This window comes from Botryllus schlosseri, chromosome 8 (assembly GCF_051294905.1).
Source record: "Botryllus schlosseri isolate E-star chromosome 8, Bs_hap1, whole genome shotgun sequence".
NCBI lineage: Eukaryota > Metazoa > Chordata > Ascidiacea > Stolidobranchia > Styelidae > Botryllus > Botryllus schlosseri.
Window position 1 is genome coordinate 8,682,619 of NC_137243.1, and position 18,343 is coordinate 8,700,961.

An 18,343-nucleotide genomic window follows, 5' to 3' on the forward strand; every position below is an offset into this window, starting at 1 on the left:
GTCAGACTCGAGTCACCTTTTTCGTATGACAGTTCGGAAAATGTATTCGGCGTCTGAGTATTGCTACATTGATATTGAGCAGAGTGTGAAACGGGTTTCTATACTTGCTCTCGATATTACCCCATTAACAAGTTATACAGCAGTAGCCAACGCCTCAATCGCACCGATTTGGTTTTAATGATCCAGTAAACATATGAAGTAAAGATTGACCCCATACGCCTGCTAGATTGATTAATGGAATAAGCATCATTCGCTGACTATAGGCCTACGTAGCTTATTTCGACCGTGATGTTTTTTGATTGTGGGTCAAGCTCGCAGCAGAGAGTCAATAAATATTTACAAACGGAAAGTTGGTTATTTCGAGCAAACTTTTGCAACAAAGCAAGTAAAACTTTTGAGATTGTCAAAGTACATGCTCGTTTAGTGATGATTTTTATGCCTATAGCGCCATGCATATAGAGTGGCCTGCAGTTGAAATGCAATAAATTTGAACCAACGATGTTGTAATGAAGTGAAAATTGTAGTATATGAAAAAGGTTCACAGTGCAGAACCTACCAAGGTTCTGTTGTGAACGCGAACCTCTAAATTTCCGACGTTCACACACAGAACGCGAACGTGAACCTCACGTTCACACCATCCCTAATAATTATATCAAAACAGAAATTTCTTGTTATTCTTAGGGAATTTTAGCCAATCAGAAAAGAGATTGCGTGCGAAAATTACATAAGTATCTGCGGTATGTTTCATAACGTCTGGCTCTATCACTTCGGGCAACAGACTACACACCATGCAATTATCACCATGGTTAAATCGATAAAGTATAATAACACTTGGCCGTAGAAGTAATCTTGACGTTTGCTATTATGGAATATCTCCAGACTCTATCTAAAATAAACCTGCCGACGGGGATATACTGAAAATTTACCAACCATGTGGTATTTGAAAATTGGAATGTTTATATTTATATGGGCGTTATTATTTTCTCATCCCGGATGCATAACGTATTTGTCGTCAGATTTAATTTTATACATCTCCTCACCCAAGTAGATTTGGTATCTAGGCCTACATCAACATAACGTGTGGGGACACATCTACGAAAAAACTATATGCCACATTTTCTGTAAATGGAAAAAGTCGTGGCAACAATGTAAGATTATGCATACGCTATATGCCATCTTCTTTGTGACTAATAAGAGTAGGCCTAATAACTCTCGAAAATTACATAAGGTGGCTTGCACGGACTTCGTGCTTTGATCCACTTGCCGTGTTATTACTGATTACCGGTCGGAACTAGGTTGCAACTATATCGTTGCCGTGCGGATGATATTGTAAACCATGATTGAGTGGAAAATATTGGATCAGCGCTGACTTACCCTGCATCATCATTGGTTTATTAGCAATTTTATCAGTTCAATACACCACAAAAATGCGATACAATGAAAAGACAGGAAGATGTCGAAGCGACAAGGAGTAGTCTATGGAATCTGACACCCACCCATTAGCCTATTTGTTGCTAAATCAAGATACACTTCCTAAGTTACTAAATGAGATTCAATGTATTCCATTGTCATCATCTGCTCATTCGTCCTATTGCCGTTCGTGTGGTGAATTGCTAGACCGCTGTGTAATTCGCCTTTATTCTGACATGTAACATATAGAAAATCACGGCATGTCTGTGATATATCTATCAATTGTAATGTGTACACTACGAGGAAACACTTGAGTATCCGAACTATGTATGTATGCGCCAATATTTGGCATAACAAAGTTCGTACGATGCGTTGGTAAATCATTGAATACGTCTCTGCAGCAGCCGTGATCAATGATAATCATTCGCTGATCAATTACCTACAACTCCGGAATCGCTTATGCTTCAAGGGCATAGCGCGTTGGATCTTGGTATCATGAGTTGATATTGTAAATATCAGCTGTAAAATACATTCACTTACTCGTCAGAATGCCCACAAATACAGCTGCCTTTCTTTTCTGTGCTACTGAACTGGACGAGGATCCACTGGCCCGTCGAGTTTCCTCAAAATTTCGTCTCGAGCTCATGGCCGCTCCGTCGCAACACGACTTTTCTGTGTTTTCGAAATTTGAAGTCTCCTCTCCCTGCCTTGAGCGTGGTTTATGCCTAAGGCACAGAATTGAAGGCCTATATGCTGGTGGAAACACAGCAGATTATATAAGCTTGAGTACATACTTCCTCGAAACCCCGCGAGAGCATGCTAAGACTGCCAGACTGCCAATTGATTGACATTGTATTACGACTTTTCTAAGAAAGACTCCAATGCGAATTTACGAAGCGTAAGTAACCTGTTTCTGTCATGAATCGACTGCAGGAAAATGTTTCAATGGTTCTTTGCTTCATGTATTGTATGCCCTATATCACGTTTTTTGAATTCTTCGATCGTAACGCCTGAACCGCTGTTGCATATAACTAGCGTAAGTGGCGTGTGTAAACTGTAAATTAGGTTTGCACTGTATTATTCTACAATACGCCGGGAGCAACGTTGTCATTGTGTTGTGATCCCAGCGACGGTAACAAGTAGGCTTCTACTATCTTTCTCTCTATCTAATAGCATGTTTTCTTCTCTGATTTGAATGACTAATATTATTGTTAGTTGTTACCTTTCGGCGGGATAAAGTAACCCCTTAACGATTAATCTAAAATCTACGCACAATGCGCTAAAATTGAGTAATACGCTGTGAGACAATTTTATCACTGATCCCGCTCTAAAACATTTTGATATGCTTTATTGTAACAACAGGGAATAATAGGCTATTATAGTATATAACTATATATACAGACATAAATGATATACAATTCAGAAAAAAACATTGTGGGTAGCGGAGCTCGACTAATTACACGATTTTACGGTCAATTATATTACAATTACATAATCAATAATTACTTCACGTTTCTCGACCAAATTACAATTGCTGCTAACATTTCTGACTCAATTACAATTACTGGTGATGATAATATCACAAACTATGGTGACCTAATATTACACAGATAAAGTTTTGCATTACGCAGATCGTTCCAATTTCTGGCCGTCAAGAGACCTAGTTCGAACACGCCCTGGATCTGTACTAAAATGCATTATGGATTGGAAAGATGCTGATATACACAACGCCGCAGACACGCGATCATCACGTGGCCACCTATACGCGTTGTTATATTGAAAGTCTCAACATATCGCGATTACCATTTTGCCGCAACGACAACTTCTAATGCACTACAATAGGAAGTCTTTCCCCACATCGCGTACCCGCCCATGTGGACATGCGACACTTGAGCATGCGAGTGAGGGAATAGGATGACTGTGGAGTGGGTGTCTGGTGAGCGTTGAAACCTGGGCCTTATTATAATCACTTTTTTCATTGATTACTTGTATCCCCGAAGTTTATCGCGCGGAATGTCCATTGTCCATAGGCGAATCAAGTAAACGACCACATTTCAAACAAGCACGCGCAAGAATGCATTCTAAAAAAGATCGCAAGTGGCAGACACAGTGTCGAAGCCGACCTCCAGATGTTCCGCAGCCCATTTGAGTTCGATGAGAAATATTGATTGGGATAGGAATACTTTTTTATGGTTGGAGCCTGAAGGGACCAAAACGTCCAAAGACAAGCATTGCATATCAATAGAAACATCAAGGTTTCTCTTATGTTTAAACGAATTGATGATGGCGGAGCTACCCTCGGCCGCTTGCAGTGTTGGAGATTTCTGGTCTGTTGGGCATTTTCTTCTGTCACTTTGCAACTGGCACGTGCCTTTGATACGGTGCGAATCGGGTGCGTACACTCTGTTTTGTTCTCACAAACTCTGATTTCATTTAGATCTGTCATCGTCTCCTCACTTTCCGGTAGTTCCTTGCTGCTGCCTCCATTTTGTTCATCAACGGACACATCAAAATCAGAAGTCTCATACACGTCGTTCTGAAATCCATGTATTCCAGAATCGCTACAGCTGGATGTGGAATACGTGTAGGATCTCCCGGCGTGTTCTTGTGTGTCTTGCACTACTGGCCTTCTTGCGGAACCGGCAAGAATAAATCCGACCTGTTGGGCAATAAAACCCTGTAGTTTATCGAATTGTTGTATTTTGAGTAATGCAAACGAACAATGGCTTCCGATTAGGGCTGGGCATCACGATTAGAGTTCTCGAATCCAAATCAAGTATCAATTTTCATAATTCTAATCGAGTGCTGAAAGTAGAGGCTTGCGACTATACCGAGTTATTTTCGGGCTCGATTCTCGTTTGCTGTCTCATAAAAAGAAATACCATTGCCGGTCACATGCTCGGATAACAGCCTGGGAGAGATGCGGCGGGAAGGGCATCCGTCATAAAAACTTCAGCAAAATGATTGTGTGAAGCAGTGGGCACCGGTGCTTTGTGGCATCTATACGCTTGGGAAAAGACTTATGTCGTCGTTTCGCCCAGCCCTAGTTTCGATAAAGCATGTAAATATTGTGGCGTCATACCACTCAGAACTGATTTAATAAATCTTCCAAATTGATTACAAACGATGTTACGTTGTTTCATATTTCCTAATGCAAATAACAAAACATAAACCCTTGAAATGGTGTGTATTCCTTCAACATACCTGTATAATACATTGTTTAAGATCAACAAGTGGATATATCAGTCCCCATATCCACGTGTAGTCATAATTCCCTGATATAAGGGATACTAGTACTGAGAACACGTAATATATATCCAAAATCATCACGCCGGCCAGGGTTACGAATAACAGAACGGCATCCAGGCCTAATTCCACATCCAAAGGCCTCGGCTCCGCTCGGAACAGCGCTATCCCGACGAAGCATGATATAAGCATGAACACTTCGGAGCCAACCTTAAAACGTAGAAAATAAATCATTTAATACCAAACAAATTTGATGTAGCCTAGTTCTTTGTACTCTTATCAACCAATTAATTTTGAAAAATAACCATACCGGGCTATCTGTCATAAATAACGCATAGCCTACTTTGTGCTGGCACATAAATTAACAGGCCTAAATATCCGTTTTGCCTTCATGCGCAGCAGCTTATTATATTGTTAACGACTTATTGAATACATAATTTCTTCGCATATACATATCCTATATATTTTCATTTCAATATACTATATTTATTTATACTATACTGTTTCGAAATGATGACAAATTATTATAAACGAATGAATTAACGATATGCCTACTAGCACAATCCGAAAGAAACAAATTTCGTTCTCACCATGTAGCTGTTGAATGTTATCATGGTTGTCACGTGAGAATCATAATATTTCCCGTCCGACTCTTCGAATATTCCGTAGTTTACAAAAATGATGATCGCCACTGTTACAATCAGAATTAAGACGCCCAATCCCATCCCTAAACGAAATAATGAGATATTTTCATTTTGTATCACCTAACGGCTAACAGTTAACGAAATAGAGATTACATCTGTGAGTTGAAATCAGAAGTGGAGGGGACGGCACGAAATGAGATTGCACTTGCGCTAAGATTCCCGATAACAGTAAGTGCAGTCATTTTTTGAATGTTTCGCTCACGTGCCATGGCCTAATTACTCCTAGTAGGACTATAGATCCTCAGTAATTAGGCTACCACTTATGTTTGATGAAAATTAATACATTCATGGATATATATCCAATCGAAATTTGTTGGAGCATCTTCAATTGTTTTATTGATACATTTCGAGAATTATTATCTGAACAAAAAGATCTTACTATGTACGTGTATATGTACATCCACATTACACCGTAATATATTAAACGCCTTATAGTAGGCTACTATAACATAAGGCGCGACTCATATTCCACTGGGAACACAAGCTAATACTCAGCATTGCCAAAGGCTACTCACCTATTTACTGGTTGTAATATTTGCAATGAAATAATATTATCTACTTCACTTGCTTTGATGCATATGAACTTTTCAGTGTCATATTTCGATTCCGCGATATCGCTTTTACTTGCTTGTTTTGCGTAATATATGTATATTGTATAATGACGAGAAGGGACTTATTACCTTTATAGGAGTTGTAAAATTTATAGGACGGCTTCGGCGAATGTTTTGTGTGCACGGGTCGGGTCCCAATATTTTTCCACACTATGTACATCATGCAGCTTGCTACCAAACTGAATTCGACCAAAAACGGATAGAGGTATGCGTGAGACGACGTCACGGCCTCGCAGTAGCTGGTGTTGCAGGAACATTCAGTCGCTCCAAATAACTCTGAAATGGCGTACCGATTATCACAGGGCTCTTTCCTAACACATTTCATTTTTTATTGCTTTATTATCACTGCCTCAACACAAATGTGTTCAAGGCTCAACCACGAATACCCGCTTCCCCGCTAAAGCTATAACTCATTTCGAACTTCATAGTATCAGTCAAATGTACATTGTTGCGGCTTGCGTTTTCATTATGACTTTTCGAAGCAGCGACCGATTTTCAGCCGATGCTCAGAGAACATTGCCTAGTGATAGGCTATCTTGTAGTTTTCGGTTAACATTCAATTGTTAATATCAACAGCGAGTTCGGATATGCGGTTGTTTGTTGCACTTTGTAAATGTATAATACTCCTTATTGGGTCGCCAAGCTGGATTTGCACTTGAACATCAAATCTCCAATAATCTACAATTTCCATGCGTCCTCTGATCGATTTCCGCCATTGTGGACACCATACGAAATTCATTATTGGGACTTAGATTTTAATTTCAAATGTGGGAAAGGATTTGGATCTGATGGTCTTCAATCGTCTCAATCTCTGCCTCATTCCAAAATATTTAATCCAGGCTTCTTTGGCTCCGCTGTGGTTGGCAAGAGCTAGAGTCCCCGCGATCTGCAAGTGTCTGGGTGTCCGTGTAATGTGGAATGTGTAGTCAAGTTGTGCTCAGCCTCAGACTGCATGCTTAAGCGATCGATTAATTACCGTTTTATTCCTACCTATTCTAGACATTGGAAGTGAAAAATACAATAAATTTAGTAACCCGTACCTTCTGATGCATAAGAATTTGATAAATATACAGCCATTTGTGGAGGTCCAACTATCTTGCCTTCGTTGAGAATCTCCATTATTTCAGACTTATTGGATTCTGCTACTTGAGTTGGTATTGTCGGATTAAGAGTAGACGGATCTCTTGTAGCGGCTGGTAATCGATCCAAAGTAAGTGGGTCGGAGGACATCGATTCTTCAATTATTATCAATATCCAAATCGACAGGTTTGTTGCTATCACGTGCATTGTACCAAACCTGCGATGTTTTACATTAAGATTATTTGTATTACATTTACAAACGCACATGTAGCTTGTTTTCCAAATCTCTTGGAATACACATATCCTACCTGTTTAGTGCTATGTGTTCTTGTAAGTGGAACTTATAGTAGCGAAACAGAAAGTTGACTTCCGTTAAAATAAACACCATTTCGGATATGGGAGCGAGGAAATATACGACTTTCTTGCAGCTGGGGTTTGTGTACTGAGTCGTTGTCAACAAGTCCAAAACATCTTTGATGATGATTGCAACTCCGAATATCATCAGAATACCTGTTGTAAGAAATTCTATTTGACACGCTATCGTTTCAAACCATATTATCACATAGAGATATCTAGAACTCTAGATATCACTCTTCACGCAATGCAAAATCAATACCAGCTCGCAGTTATACCTGTATCTATGTAAATTGAGTATTTCGATTAGCAGCCATAGCGAAATTTGCGTGCAGTCGCAAAAGTACAAAAATACCACACTATGTCAATTTAAAGGTAATTACTGATAAATTTCTCATTGAATTAAAGTTTCCAATATTTCCTATTGAGATGAATACATTTGTCGAGATTATATTTTGTTTTGAAATTTTACCAGTCCTCTAACTAGCAAAATTTGAGAACCACAGGCCATAAAATATTGTTTGTACCTCCCATGCATTATTACCTTTCAGCCATCTGTTTGCCGAATGGCATGATTTAACTTCCTCGTGCCGCTCCGGGTATCGTCCAAATGTAGTTGCTACTGCTTTGAACGTCGTCAGCCATACACTCCCGACAAGAGTCAAGATGATGAAATAGACGTCTACCGCTAATGCCGTGACCTAAAATAAGTGTATGTTGTATCATCATCATATTGAATGTGATGAGTGTCATTCGTGGACCTTTATTTAACTCTATAGGCCTATATTGTTTTGATGTATGCCTACTATTCGAATCTCATTCCCGTCATCAGTGTATATTATTGTAACACTTCGTATCTGATTAGATTGGTTCTCATCGATTCACAGTCAGGACACCTACGCCACCAGATCGTGAGGAAGTAAAATTGCATACTTACATCCTGGGTGCTGTGATGCGAACTGCATACAGCCAAACTAAGAAAAACGATGAACATGCAGTATACTCCTGATAACATCCAATAGATGTCCGGACGAGGGCCTGGCTCTTTTGAAGAATCGTCATTTTTTACATCTTCTGTCATTATTCCGTTGATGTTATCAATTCGACGATGTCTATGCGCGAATGCTAAAGATCTGCACGCCAGCATGTGCTTAAGTAGTATTCCCCTCGATGTGTTATCAGACTGAGAAAATATCAATATTGTCAGAAGTACAAACAGTAGTCGTGACTTAGAATTTGCTTGTTGTTTAAGGTCGCAAAACCTTTTATCGTGCCCTCAATGACTTGCAGCGTGTTCGATTATGCCATTATGAGGACACGGGGGCTCTATTTGATCATCATCAATATTACCATTTGTATAAATTGAAGATGCGACGGGAATCGAAATACTATGAAAAGTAAAGAAGAACTCGCAATTCCCAATTTCATCTGTGTTTGCAACATATCGGATTCAATTTTTACTCCATCAATAATATAATTGAACAATTCACATAATGTTCAGTCGAAAATGGAGGACCTATTTTACCAATTGACTGCATTTTTATGGAAATCTATACTAAGGTTCAAGGCAGGAGAGCTGGTACAGTTGACCCACCGCTATCGTCAAGAGAGACTGGGATTCGACATCAAGATAAAACAGTCTTACATCGAGCATTAATCAGAATGTGTTACGTCACAAATGGTGAAAAATCACTAGACTCGAGTGTTCGCAATAGGGTGTCCACTGTCCAATGTGTTACAAGAGAGACAGAAACCGAGCGATGGTCAACGTTTTACCAGCATGTAGGCCTACATTTGTACAATACATTACAAAGTTGATATTCAATTGTATATTGAAGTTCTGTACCTCCAAGAACCTCTTCAAAGTTGATATTTATTGCATGTATATTTGTAGTAACATTGAACTGTCTCCTTCAACTATATACGGTACCAAATGTTTAATTGTTTATATACAAACTGTTGCAAGACTTATGTATATTTAATTAGTCAATCGGTACTATAATATCGTTCGGACGCTCTATTTCACTTCGGTCGAAATTCCATGAACTATGTAGGCTACTGTTTGAATTATGTGGGCTGTGTATATATAGGGGTTGCATTCTCTCCCTGTATCAAATAATCCAATAATCTGATCTTCAACCTTTTTTTGGATTGGTGCACCCTTCAAAGTTGTGTGTTATCAGTTTCATCTGTCTATCAAATTGTAATATATCGGTGTTTATAACTGCTTCATGATATGCGTTCCGACTAAAAGAAGATCGTCACTTCTATCTGGCTGTCTGATATTGGTCCATTATACAGAGGCTGTATAGTGTATTGAAATGAGGTCGATAAAATCACGAGTTTCGCCTCCAGGATGTAAACCACTGATTTCAAGTGCAATGTTTGTCATGCACCCCTTTTGTACTGACGCACCCTATGCAGATTCCATGCACCCTGGGGTGCACCGTGCACACCTGTGGAAGATCAGTGAAATATCCTAACAAAACAACCATTGCCCATTGTAATTATGCGGATTCAACTTACATATCCTTAAAGGATTTGGCATTGGAGGTGCGGTATTCTGACGAGCGAATTTTAGTTTATCGCTTTATCCTTTTTGTTCGATTCTAGGCATCTGGGCGGTATAGCTTCGTCCCATACTTTGCGACACACCCGTTTCCAAATTTACGTTACAAGACTTATTGAAAGTGCGCAGCCGTTTATTCTCGGTAATTGTGTCATAATCAAACGTCATACGAAATAACATAACGAAAATCACGAGGAAATCAAAATTGACCAAATTTATATGATCGTTGTATATAATTTAATCGGACCTCGCTTGGAAATTGTGGAGATTCGTGGACGTGACGAAACTATAATGCTATATTAGATTTATTTCGCTCAGAAGCGGCCGGGTCGTGCTGGAAGAGCTTTGGAAAATTTATTAATCATAGATATAGCTACCTTACAGTGGCGGCTCGTCCTATAGGGCAACTGGGGCATTGCCCCACCTAAAATTCTGTTCAATAACAATTCTTTACCATTTATAGACGTACAACAATCTATATATACCGAAATCACAGCGAAAATCGTATTCTTCTTGTCCTTTCGCTTGTAAATGCCCATATATAGCGAAGTCTCTGCGAAAATCGAATTCTCTTCTGTGTTTTCGCTTTGCGAATGCCTAGCCGGGGCATGCCCCGGTAGCGCTCATAACAAGCTTTCACTGTCTATTCTCTCAAAGCCGCGCGCAATAAAGAAACGGTGATTTACTCTCTCCTATTCATAAAATTACCGAGCAACCGGGGCTCAATAGGTCTGTGCCCCTAAGGTATGATGTAACAATCGTATCTATATCTGAACTCGGTTACCGTCATATGCGTTTAGTCGACCTTTGCTGGTATAGGTCGATTTTGATGGTGTTTCACACCATGAAAACTCTTGAAACTTGGTATGTCATGTCGTGATGGTGGTATTTAACATTGCTCCAAGTTTCAGGGTTTCTACTTAAAGTTTAGGGTAGTAATTCCGTTTCCGAAGTTGAGTGTGTGCTGATCCGTCATGTATCGCAAACAGATTTTACTCGAAAGCCTGTATTGGTATCCATTGATTTTGACGATGTTCAATACCGAGATCGGTTATGACATTTGGCACGGTAAGTCTTAATGTTAGTATCGAACGCTGTACCAAGTTTTAAGTTTGTCACTGAACTATGTTAGTGGTAATTTCGTTTCCTAAGTCGAGTGAGAGCTGACTCGTCATTTATCGCTAACAGATTTTACGCAAAGCCGGTATTGGTCTCTATTGATTTTAACGATGCTCCTTACCTAGATCTGTCATGAGCTTCTGCACGGTGTGTTTTGATTTTAGTATCGAACGCTGTGCCAAGTCTCAAGGTTGACACTCAATGATTAGGGCAGTAATTTGGTTATCAAGGTCGAATATGGTAGAGATGTGCTCTGATCTGACACTTTAGCCTACAACGCATTGCGGATTTCACGCAAAAGCCGGTGTATCTGTGGTAACGTTAACTGTGTTCCATACTGAGATAGGTGACGAGATGATGATATCATTCTCATTTGCATTCAAATATTTACTTTGATATTATATTATCCAATGTCAATTTCACCGTGAAATTGTGGCCTTCAAGCTATTTGCTTACAACCCCCTGTCAAGCGCGATAGCTATTTCGTTTTCGATGTCGGCTAACAGCTGATCACTTGATCAGCCTATTCCTCAGTAAATTTTACGCAAAATTCGGTCTGTTCGCATTAATTTTGACAGTGTATCATACCGAAAAGGGCCATGAGGCTACTTCTCGATGATGTCATGTAACAGTGTACTAAGTTTATGGCTTTCATCCACGTATATATTCGGTAATATATTTTCCAAAGGCGATTTCGCAGCAGACCTATAGACAGTAATAAAACCATGTGTCGTGTTACAGTCTCCAGTTTCAAGGCCAAAATCTCCTATGCTGTACCGAGACCGAGACTGCTATTCTTAGTTCTTCAGAATGATGTTTTGGATTCAATATGACAGGCCCAATGTATGAGATAACAATTGGGTATGTGTCCGAACTCGTTGACCTTTCCAATTAGGCTTACGCAATCTCTCGAGTTATAGTCATTTCCATTTCTGCAGATAATTAGTCAGGTCTAGTGCGAACATGAACCGCGTTGAATCTTTGTTCCGTACGCCGTTTACGCAGTTACCACACTTCAAGTGACAGCTCACCGGCAGACCTCTCGTGGCACATACGTTAAAATCACTGTTGTCGGGAAATTCATGTTACCGTAACATCATTAAGTTACTTGTTTACGTTGGAAAACGCCATTGTGACGTCATCTTGCAGCCCTTGCCCCACCACCCGATATTGTCACGAGCCGCCACTGCTACCTTATAATATACTAATCTGTTGAAAGGATTGTCGGCCAATGCAGCAAGGCAGATAATGTTCTAAGTCAGTGGTCCTCAACCTTTTTGTCTTCGGGGACCCCCTTTGGACCGTCAAGGACCCCGCGGACCCCCAAGTTTTCGTTCAAATTTAGCTCAATTATCGTGCAACCGTCATCTGTGTTTTGCGAATATTAACCGCAAGCTAGTGACAATAGCAACAAATTATCATCACACTATTTGTGTGGAAATTAGGTAGACAGTAGCGAATTCTGAAGCCGCATTTCTTGAAATATGTGGCCGTGTCTTGAAAATCCGCGCCTTCGATTTGATATGAACGAGCGTCGAATGTTTATTTCTGCAGACATATGTGGTTGGTGAATGGCATAATAACGAGCGCCGACGACCTCTTTGAGTATGATCGCAGCATATACCACCAAATTTGAGACTCAGATTTTCTTTGAACAGATCACGTCAATCCTAGTCATTTTCATCTAACAGCACATCTTGAAGTGGCCCTGGGATAGTGGTTATGTATATCACAGGAAATGGATTTTCGTAAAACATATGAAGTCACGCTCATTGACCTTACTATTCCAATTTTTTTCGAAAAAATTCGGCAAATCCTAATAAAACATCTCTAATCGGCAATATGTTGGTATCAGTAAGCTATGGGCAATTTGGCAATTAAAATGAGTTTTAACAGTCAGATATTTCATCTCAGACGAACATTATGTTGATGTGAGTCATGAAGTTGTAGCTGTATTGAAACAAAACTGCTTCGTAATAATTAATCATTTGCAAGTTTATAGCAGGGTTGTAACCAAGTCACATGGCTCAGAGTCACAAGTCAATCTCACTTTAATAGTTTTGACTCGAGTCAAGTCAAGTCATTTTCAATTCACCACCGAGTCCGAGTCATCGAGCAGAGGGTCGAGTCCGAGTCATGGTATTATGACTCGAGTCTAAGTCAAGGTGTTGACCGCTCAGTTTCCAGTTAAAGTCTTGTTAAACCCAATTTTTATAACTCTGTTTGGTGTATCGAATACTTTGTATTTATAATATGCTAATTTTCCTCACTTTTAGCAGTTTCTGGTCGCATTTTCAAGTAGCAGTATCAATAGACGAAATCCCAAGAGTGTGGTTACTCTACTTCTCTTCGAAATTACAATGAAATGTCGGTCTTGGCCGTCTGAGTCTCGAGTCATATGACTTGGTTCGAGTCATGTACAATGACTCGAGTCCAAGTCGAGTCAATACGCGGATTGACTCGAGTCGAGTCGACTCATTTTCGTAATTTCAGAAAATGACTCGAGTCAAGTCGAGTCATCAGAAAATCGTGACTCGAGTCGGACTCGAATCGAGTCATGACTCGAGTCATTGCAACCCTGGTTTATAGGCTTCGCGGACCCCCGGTTGAGAACCACTGTTCTAAGTAATTGAAAAATTATACGCGTGGAATCTAAAAAATGTATAGACGTTACAGGAATCGGTTTCCAATAAAGTTAATCCAAATCCGAAAGCATTGTAGATATATAGACACTTCTGGATTGAACTGCATCGATATGGTGACATAGTTACTTCCTACTTCGTGATGAAAACAATAGTGTGTAACTTTGCTTTGTTCTATAGTAGGTGGTGGAAGGCACATATTCCGATTGGAAGTGTTGAACGCGAATGCTGATGAGAATTTTCGTGCACAACTAAACAATTTAAAAGTGTTTAATTGTTCAACAAGCGTTTTCATCACGAAAACCTCCAGCCGATGTATAATGATTGTGGCTCATCTTTTAAATTTGCTTTTACGGGGAACTGAGAATCAAGACACATAACCGAGTAAAGGTTGCGTATAATTTTATGTATAGTGGGACAATTCAAACTAATAAACAGATGTATCGTAATGAATGGAGCGAAGCTCCAGTCCAGACCCCGCAAGGTGAACAAAAGGATAAATCGATAGAAAAAGATTCCATCTTCGGAAAGCCGCACCACCAATGTCAAATTCCTTAAGCGTATGGTTGATTCCGTAAACAGATACAAATCCTAATTCAGCAACATGTGCGAATGCAATTGAATGTGCGTAGAAATCTGTTTTGGTATCGAGCCATTGGGCTATCGAGAAGCGTTCACCGAATATCCTCTTCGCGCGTACTTAAATTTCACTTGACATGATCATGATCATTATCAATTTGGTCATCCGTAGAACGTTATTTCACAGAATGCATAACTAGACATTGGGTAGTCGTGATTCGCAATTGTAATCGATTATTTGGAGAAGTTACAAAGTGATCGTAAATATATTTGCATATATACAATCGATTGCTTTGTAATGGGACGATTGCTAAACTCTTTAGCTTAACAAGGCCTATGATATAACATGAACAATGAACATGAAACAATGCGATGTGGCAAGTTATTGTTGCTAGAAGCTCGAATTTGTGAACTTCACTGCGCATTACTACACCCCAAATTAGCTATGTTCATTAATTGCGTCGTATCTAATTATATATCCACTGCATGCCCAGGCTGTTCTTCATGACGGTGCCTCACGATACTCGTATTAGGCCTATGTGTATAATGTGCATTGTAAGAATGTCGGAGTACGATTTATATGTGTGCTGCGTTACGGCAAGCATTAATCGTCACGTCGCAATTTCACTTAAATTTCGTCTTATTCTTTCGTGTTCCGGGTATTCTTCATTCAAAATCTGGGTCAACCATCCGCCCTTTCCTGTATCATGTTCTAATTTGAGTCGTACCTTGAACGAAAATTGCTGGTGGTGATAAATCGTCAGTGATGAAGTTGCACAATGGATATGTTGTGACTTGAGTCAAAATTTTCAAAATTTCGTTTCCATGATAGCCTCGTCTGAATTGCTATTGTCTTCAAATACAAGGACGCTCAAGGAAGCACTATAAATTTACTCGCGAATAATAATGATTGTTTTTCGTGTAATTGTAATAGACTCCTGCGAGATTTTGCTGTAAACGCAATTACATTGATGCAGTCATCTTCCTATGTCTGAATGCAACACGTGTAACACACCCACACAATTCAAACAACGCAAAGCTCCTAGTATTCAGAATGAAGTGAACTTTCGAACGATACTGTGTGACATATTGATGTTATTAAGTATAAAGGCGTCCGAACAATGTCACTGTAGCGTTTACTCAAGTGCTTATTCTTCGTACTGGATCACTTCAAACAAGTCTTGCACAAAAGTTTGCATATGAACCAGGGATATCTAGATATCCCTAACATGAACATTTTGTGTAGTGTAAGTTTATACAGTAGTTCAATGTTACTACAAATACATTCAACAAATTTATAATGTCAACTTTGTATAATTTATTGCACCTGGTAAAACGTTAACTATGGCTTTTGAAATAGCTCGAAGTTGTGACAATCCCAGTTTTGTCATCCCTATATATCAGGGGTCACCAACTCAAATGGGTAAGGCCAAAGGGTCATCTTCCCAACTTGGCAGGCGTCGCGGGAACCAATATTGACAGATCCAAACATATACATGAGTTGTACGCATTAGCAGAGATTGTGCGATATTGAAGAAACGTAAATATAAATCTGGCAAATCAGATAAATACATTGTGGTAGATGAACTCGTTTTCATTTTGTATTGTGATCCATACCCGATGTTTGACAACACTTATGGAGCCCATGTTATCCTAAATTGCGTGAGTCTTTCTATGACCGTTGCTAATGTTCCCTGCCTGTGGCGAGTTTAACACAGAATTATTTGCATTCTTATCATTGGGATCTTCTTTATCGTTTCGAAATTGGAATTGATCTCACTATTTAAATATACAATATATATATCCCGCTATTCGCAGAATATGACACAATTTGGTCGCGAGGTAGTGACCTATGTTATACACCAGAGGTCTCAAACACGCGGGCCGCATCACTGAAATCTCAACAAACTTCACTATCACATCACTTTTAAAAGCTACCATGCGGTAGAAGATCAGCTATCACGTCACATTTCTAGTTCATGATGATAAAACATGACCCGTTGATGATTTGTGACTGCAAATTGTGATTAGGTTTGGTGCGACCTTCTCGTAAAATTACGCGATTTCGTATTGACTGGGTGATTAAATAAAAATGATTCGAGTTTAGTCGGGACAAACGTCAAAATCAGAGAAAATCCGGCGACTCGGAACGGTGACTTGGTAATGCTACGGACGCAACAATCTATGAAACTGTCATGGGGAATTGTAATATATCAAAATGTCGTAGTTGCGTAGGGTATATAGCAGTGGTTCCCAACCTTTTTGTCTTCATTCCCCAGCACTTCAGATTTATTCCGAGCCTTCATTCCCCACCAGGACCGTAACAGCACTTTGTCAGCCCAGCCAAAAAAAAAAACGTTGGTCTTGGTCCCTCAGAACCCCCTCAGCCCCGTTGAGCCTGTACGCTTTTTCCCTGCAACTTATCAGCTACGTTGGGTCTATTGTTTAGTGCGTCGCCTTATCACCACTAAACGCACGAAGCGCGAAAAATGTATATAATTCGAGTTTGAATTGGCCAATATGATCGGGAATTGCATATATTTTGCTATCAATTTTTTATCTCCTCTCTGCCCACGTAATCAGATTTACCGGTAGAACTGGGTGATGTGTGTTGGAAGAGGTAGGATCCCTAAATATAGAATTGAACATCTTCGGGCGAACCCGTTGGTAAATTGACTTCGTTACATTATGCTATTTCGTGACCTCCTATATCTGCTATGTCAAAAGATAGGAAAATCGCCAAAACTAAAATGCACACACGATTTCAAATTGGTATTGCTTTACTGGCACATAATTTTTCCCTGCGGGATGGCATTTGTCCTGTGGGCTTCAGATCGCCAGGACAGGAACATTCGGCGGCAGCCATTTAGCCAATTAAACATATTGTATATATATCGAAGTTTTGGGTCACCACAAGGGAATTCCTTCTCGGCCAAGGTCTTCTCACTGCTGATCGTTCTGGCACACTTCTCGGAGTTGCATGTTACATTGCCTATAACTTCATAAGCGTAGGTGCGTCGTGCCGCAGTAATGGCCGACGCCTGCGCCTCCATTTCTATGAATTATACGTATTTTCGTGGGGAAGGGTACCCAATAATCAAATATTCGACAATATTAAATCGCGCCCTGAATCTAAGACCTACCGGTCCCCCGTCGTCTCCCAATCCATACCAATTTACATGTTGTGTTTGTTGGTGAGATGAATAAAAGCATACTGACTGACTGACCCTAGCGCGTTTTTTTGTTGTTGAAAAAGTAGCATTGGGGTGTGTGGGGTGCGGCAGTTACGGTCCTGTTCCCCACTGCCCAGCACTTTTGTCATCACAGAGCAGCTATTTGCTGTATTGACTATACACAAGACACACAGCCACACCAGTACGCAAGACAATTGCCTATAACTGCAACATAAAACGTATTGTGAACCGATGCCAGGAACGCTCATAATTTCTCGACAGCGTTATTTCACGTCAAAGTAGTCGTGCTGGATGCGTTTGTGACGCCATCATTGGCCATCCAGAGTTAAAAATGAGATTTTGTGAACTACACTCAATATAATTTTCGATACATACATTCCAGACCAGTTAACTGGTAACGGTAATTGCGCATGTGTCTCCGTGAATATGTGCAGACCAGTGCTCTTCAACCGGGGTTTTCGTACACCCTAGGGTGTACCAGAATTTTCAAAGGGTGTACCACCCGGATGGGGTGTACAGTGGTGTACCAGAATTTTCAAAGGGTGTACCACTCGGATGGGGTGTACAGTGGTGTACCAGATCCGAATTACAAATGAGCCGATGGCTAGCTATCACAAAGGCAGTTTATGCGTCAGTACAGGTTGACGCACTGGTTAACGAGCAATATGGCAGTGCTCCACAACTGGGTGTTTCGTACACCCCACGGTGTATCATAATTTGTAAAGGGTGTACCACTCGGATTGGGTCTAAAGGGGTGTACCAGATCCACATTATGATGAACCGATGATACGATGACTATAGCATAGCTATCACTATAAATTCGCCAGTTTATGCT

The 18,343-nt window shown here is 40.1% G+C and overlaps 2 protein-coding genes across 2 annotated transcripts in view; both read right to left on the reverse strand.

The window, feature by feature from the left end:
- Positions 1-2,187, reverse strand: part of LOC145445601 (gephyrin-like) — a 105,293-nt gene extending 103,106 nt beyond the window's left edge. The window contains exon 1 of the mRNA XM_080323796.1: positions 1,951-2,187. Coding sequence (XP_080179922.1) covers positions 1,951-2,056 — 106 coding nt within the window. The 5' untranslated portion in view covers positions 2,057-2,187. The remainder of the gene's footprint in view (positions 1-1,950) is intronic.
- Positions 2,188-2,738: 551 nt separating this feature from the next.
- Positions 2,739-8,552, reverse strand: LOC145445607 (proton channel OTOP2-like). Its single transcript, XM_080323802.1, has 8 exons — positions 8,343-8,552; positions 7,950-8,106; positions 7,360-7,561; positions 7,012-7,268; positions 6,041-6,247; positions 5,247-5,383; positions 4,615-4,866; positions 2,739-4,069 (listed from the first exon to the last, which is right to left on the reverse strand). Exons 1-8 carry the CDS (start codon positions 8,550-8,552, stop codon positions 3,446-3,448), a joined length of 2,046 nt encoding a protein of 681 aa, XP_080179928.1. The 3' UTR covers positions 2,739-3,445.
- Between the last annotated feature and the right edge of the window lie 9,791 nt (positions 8,553-18,343).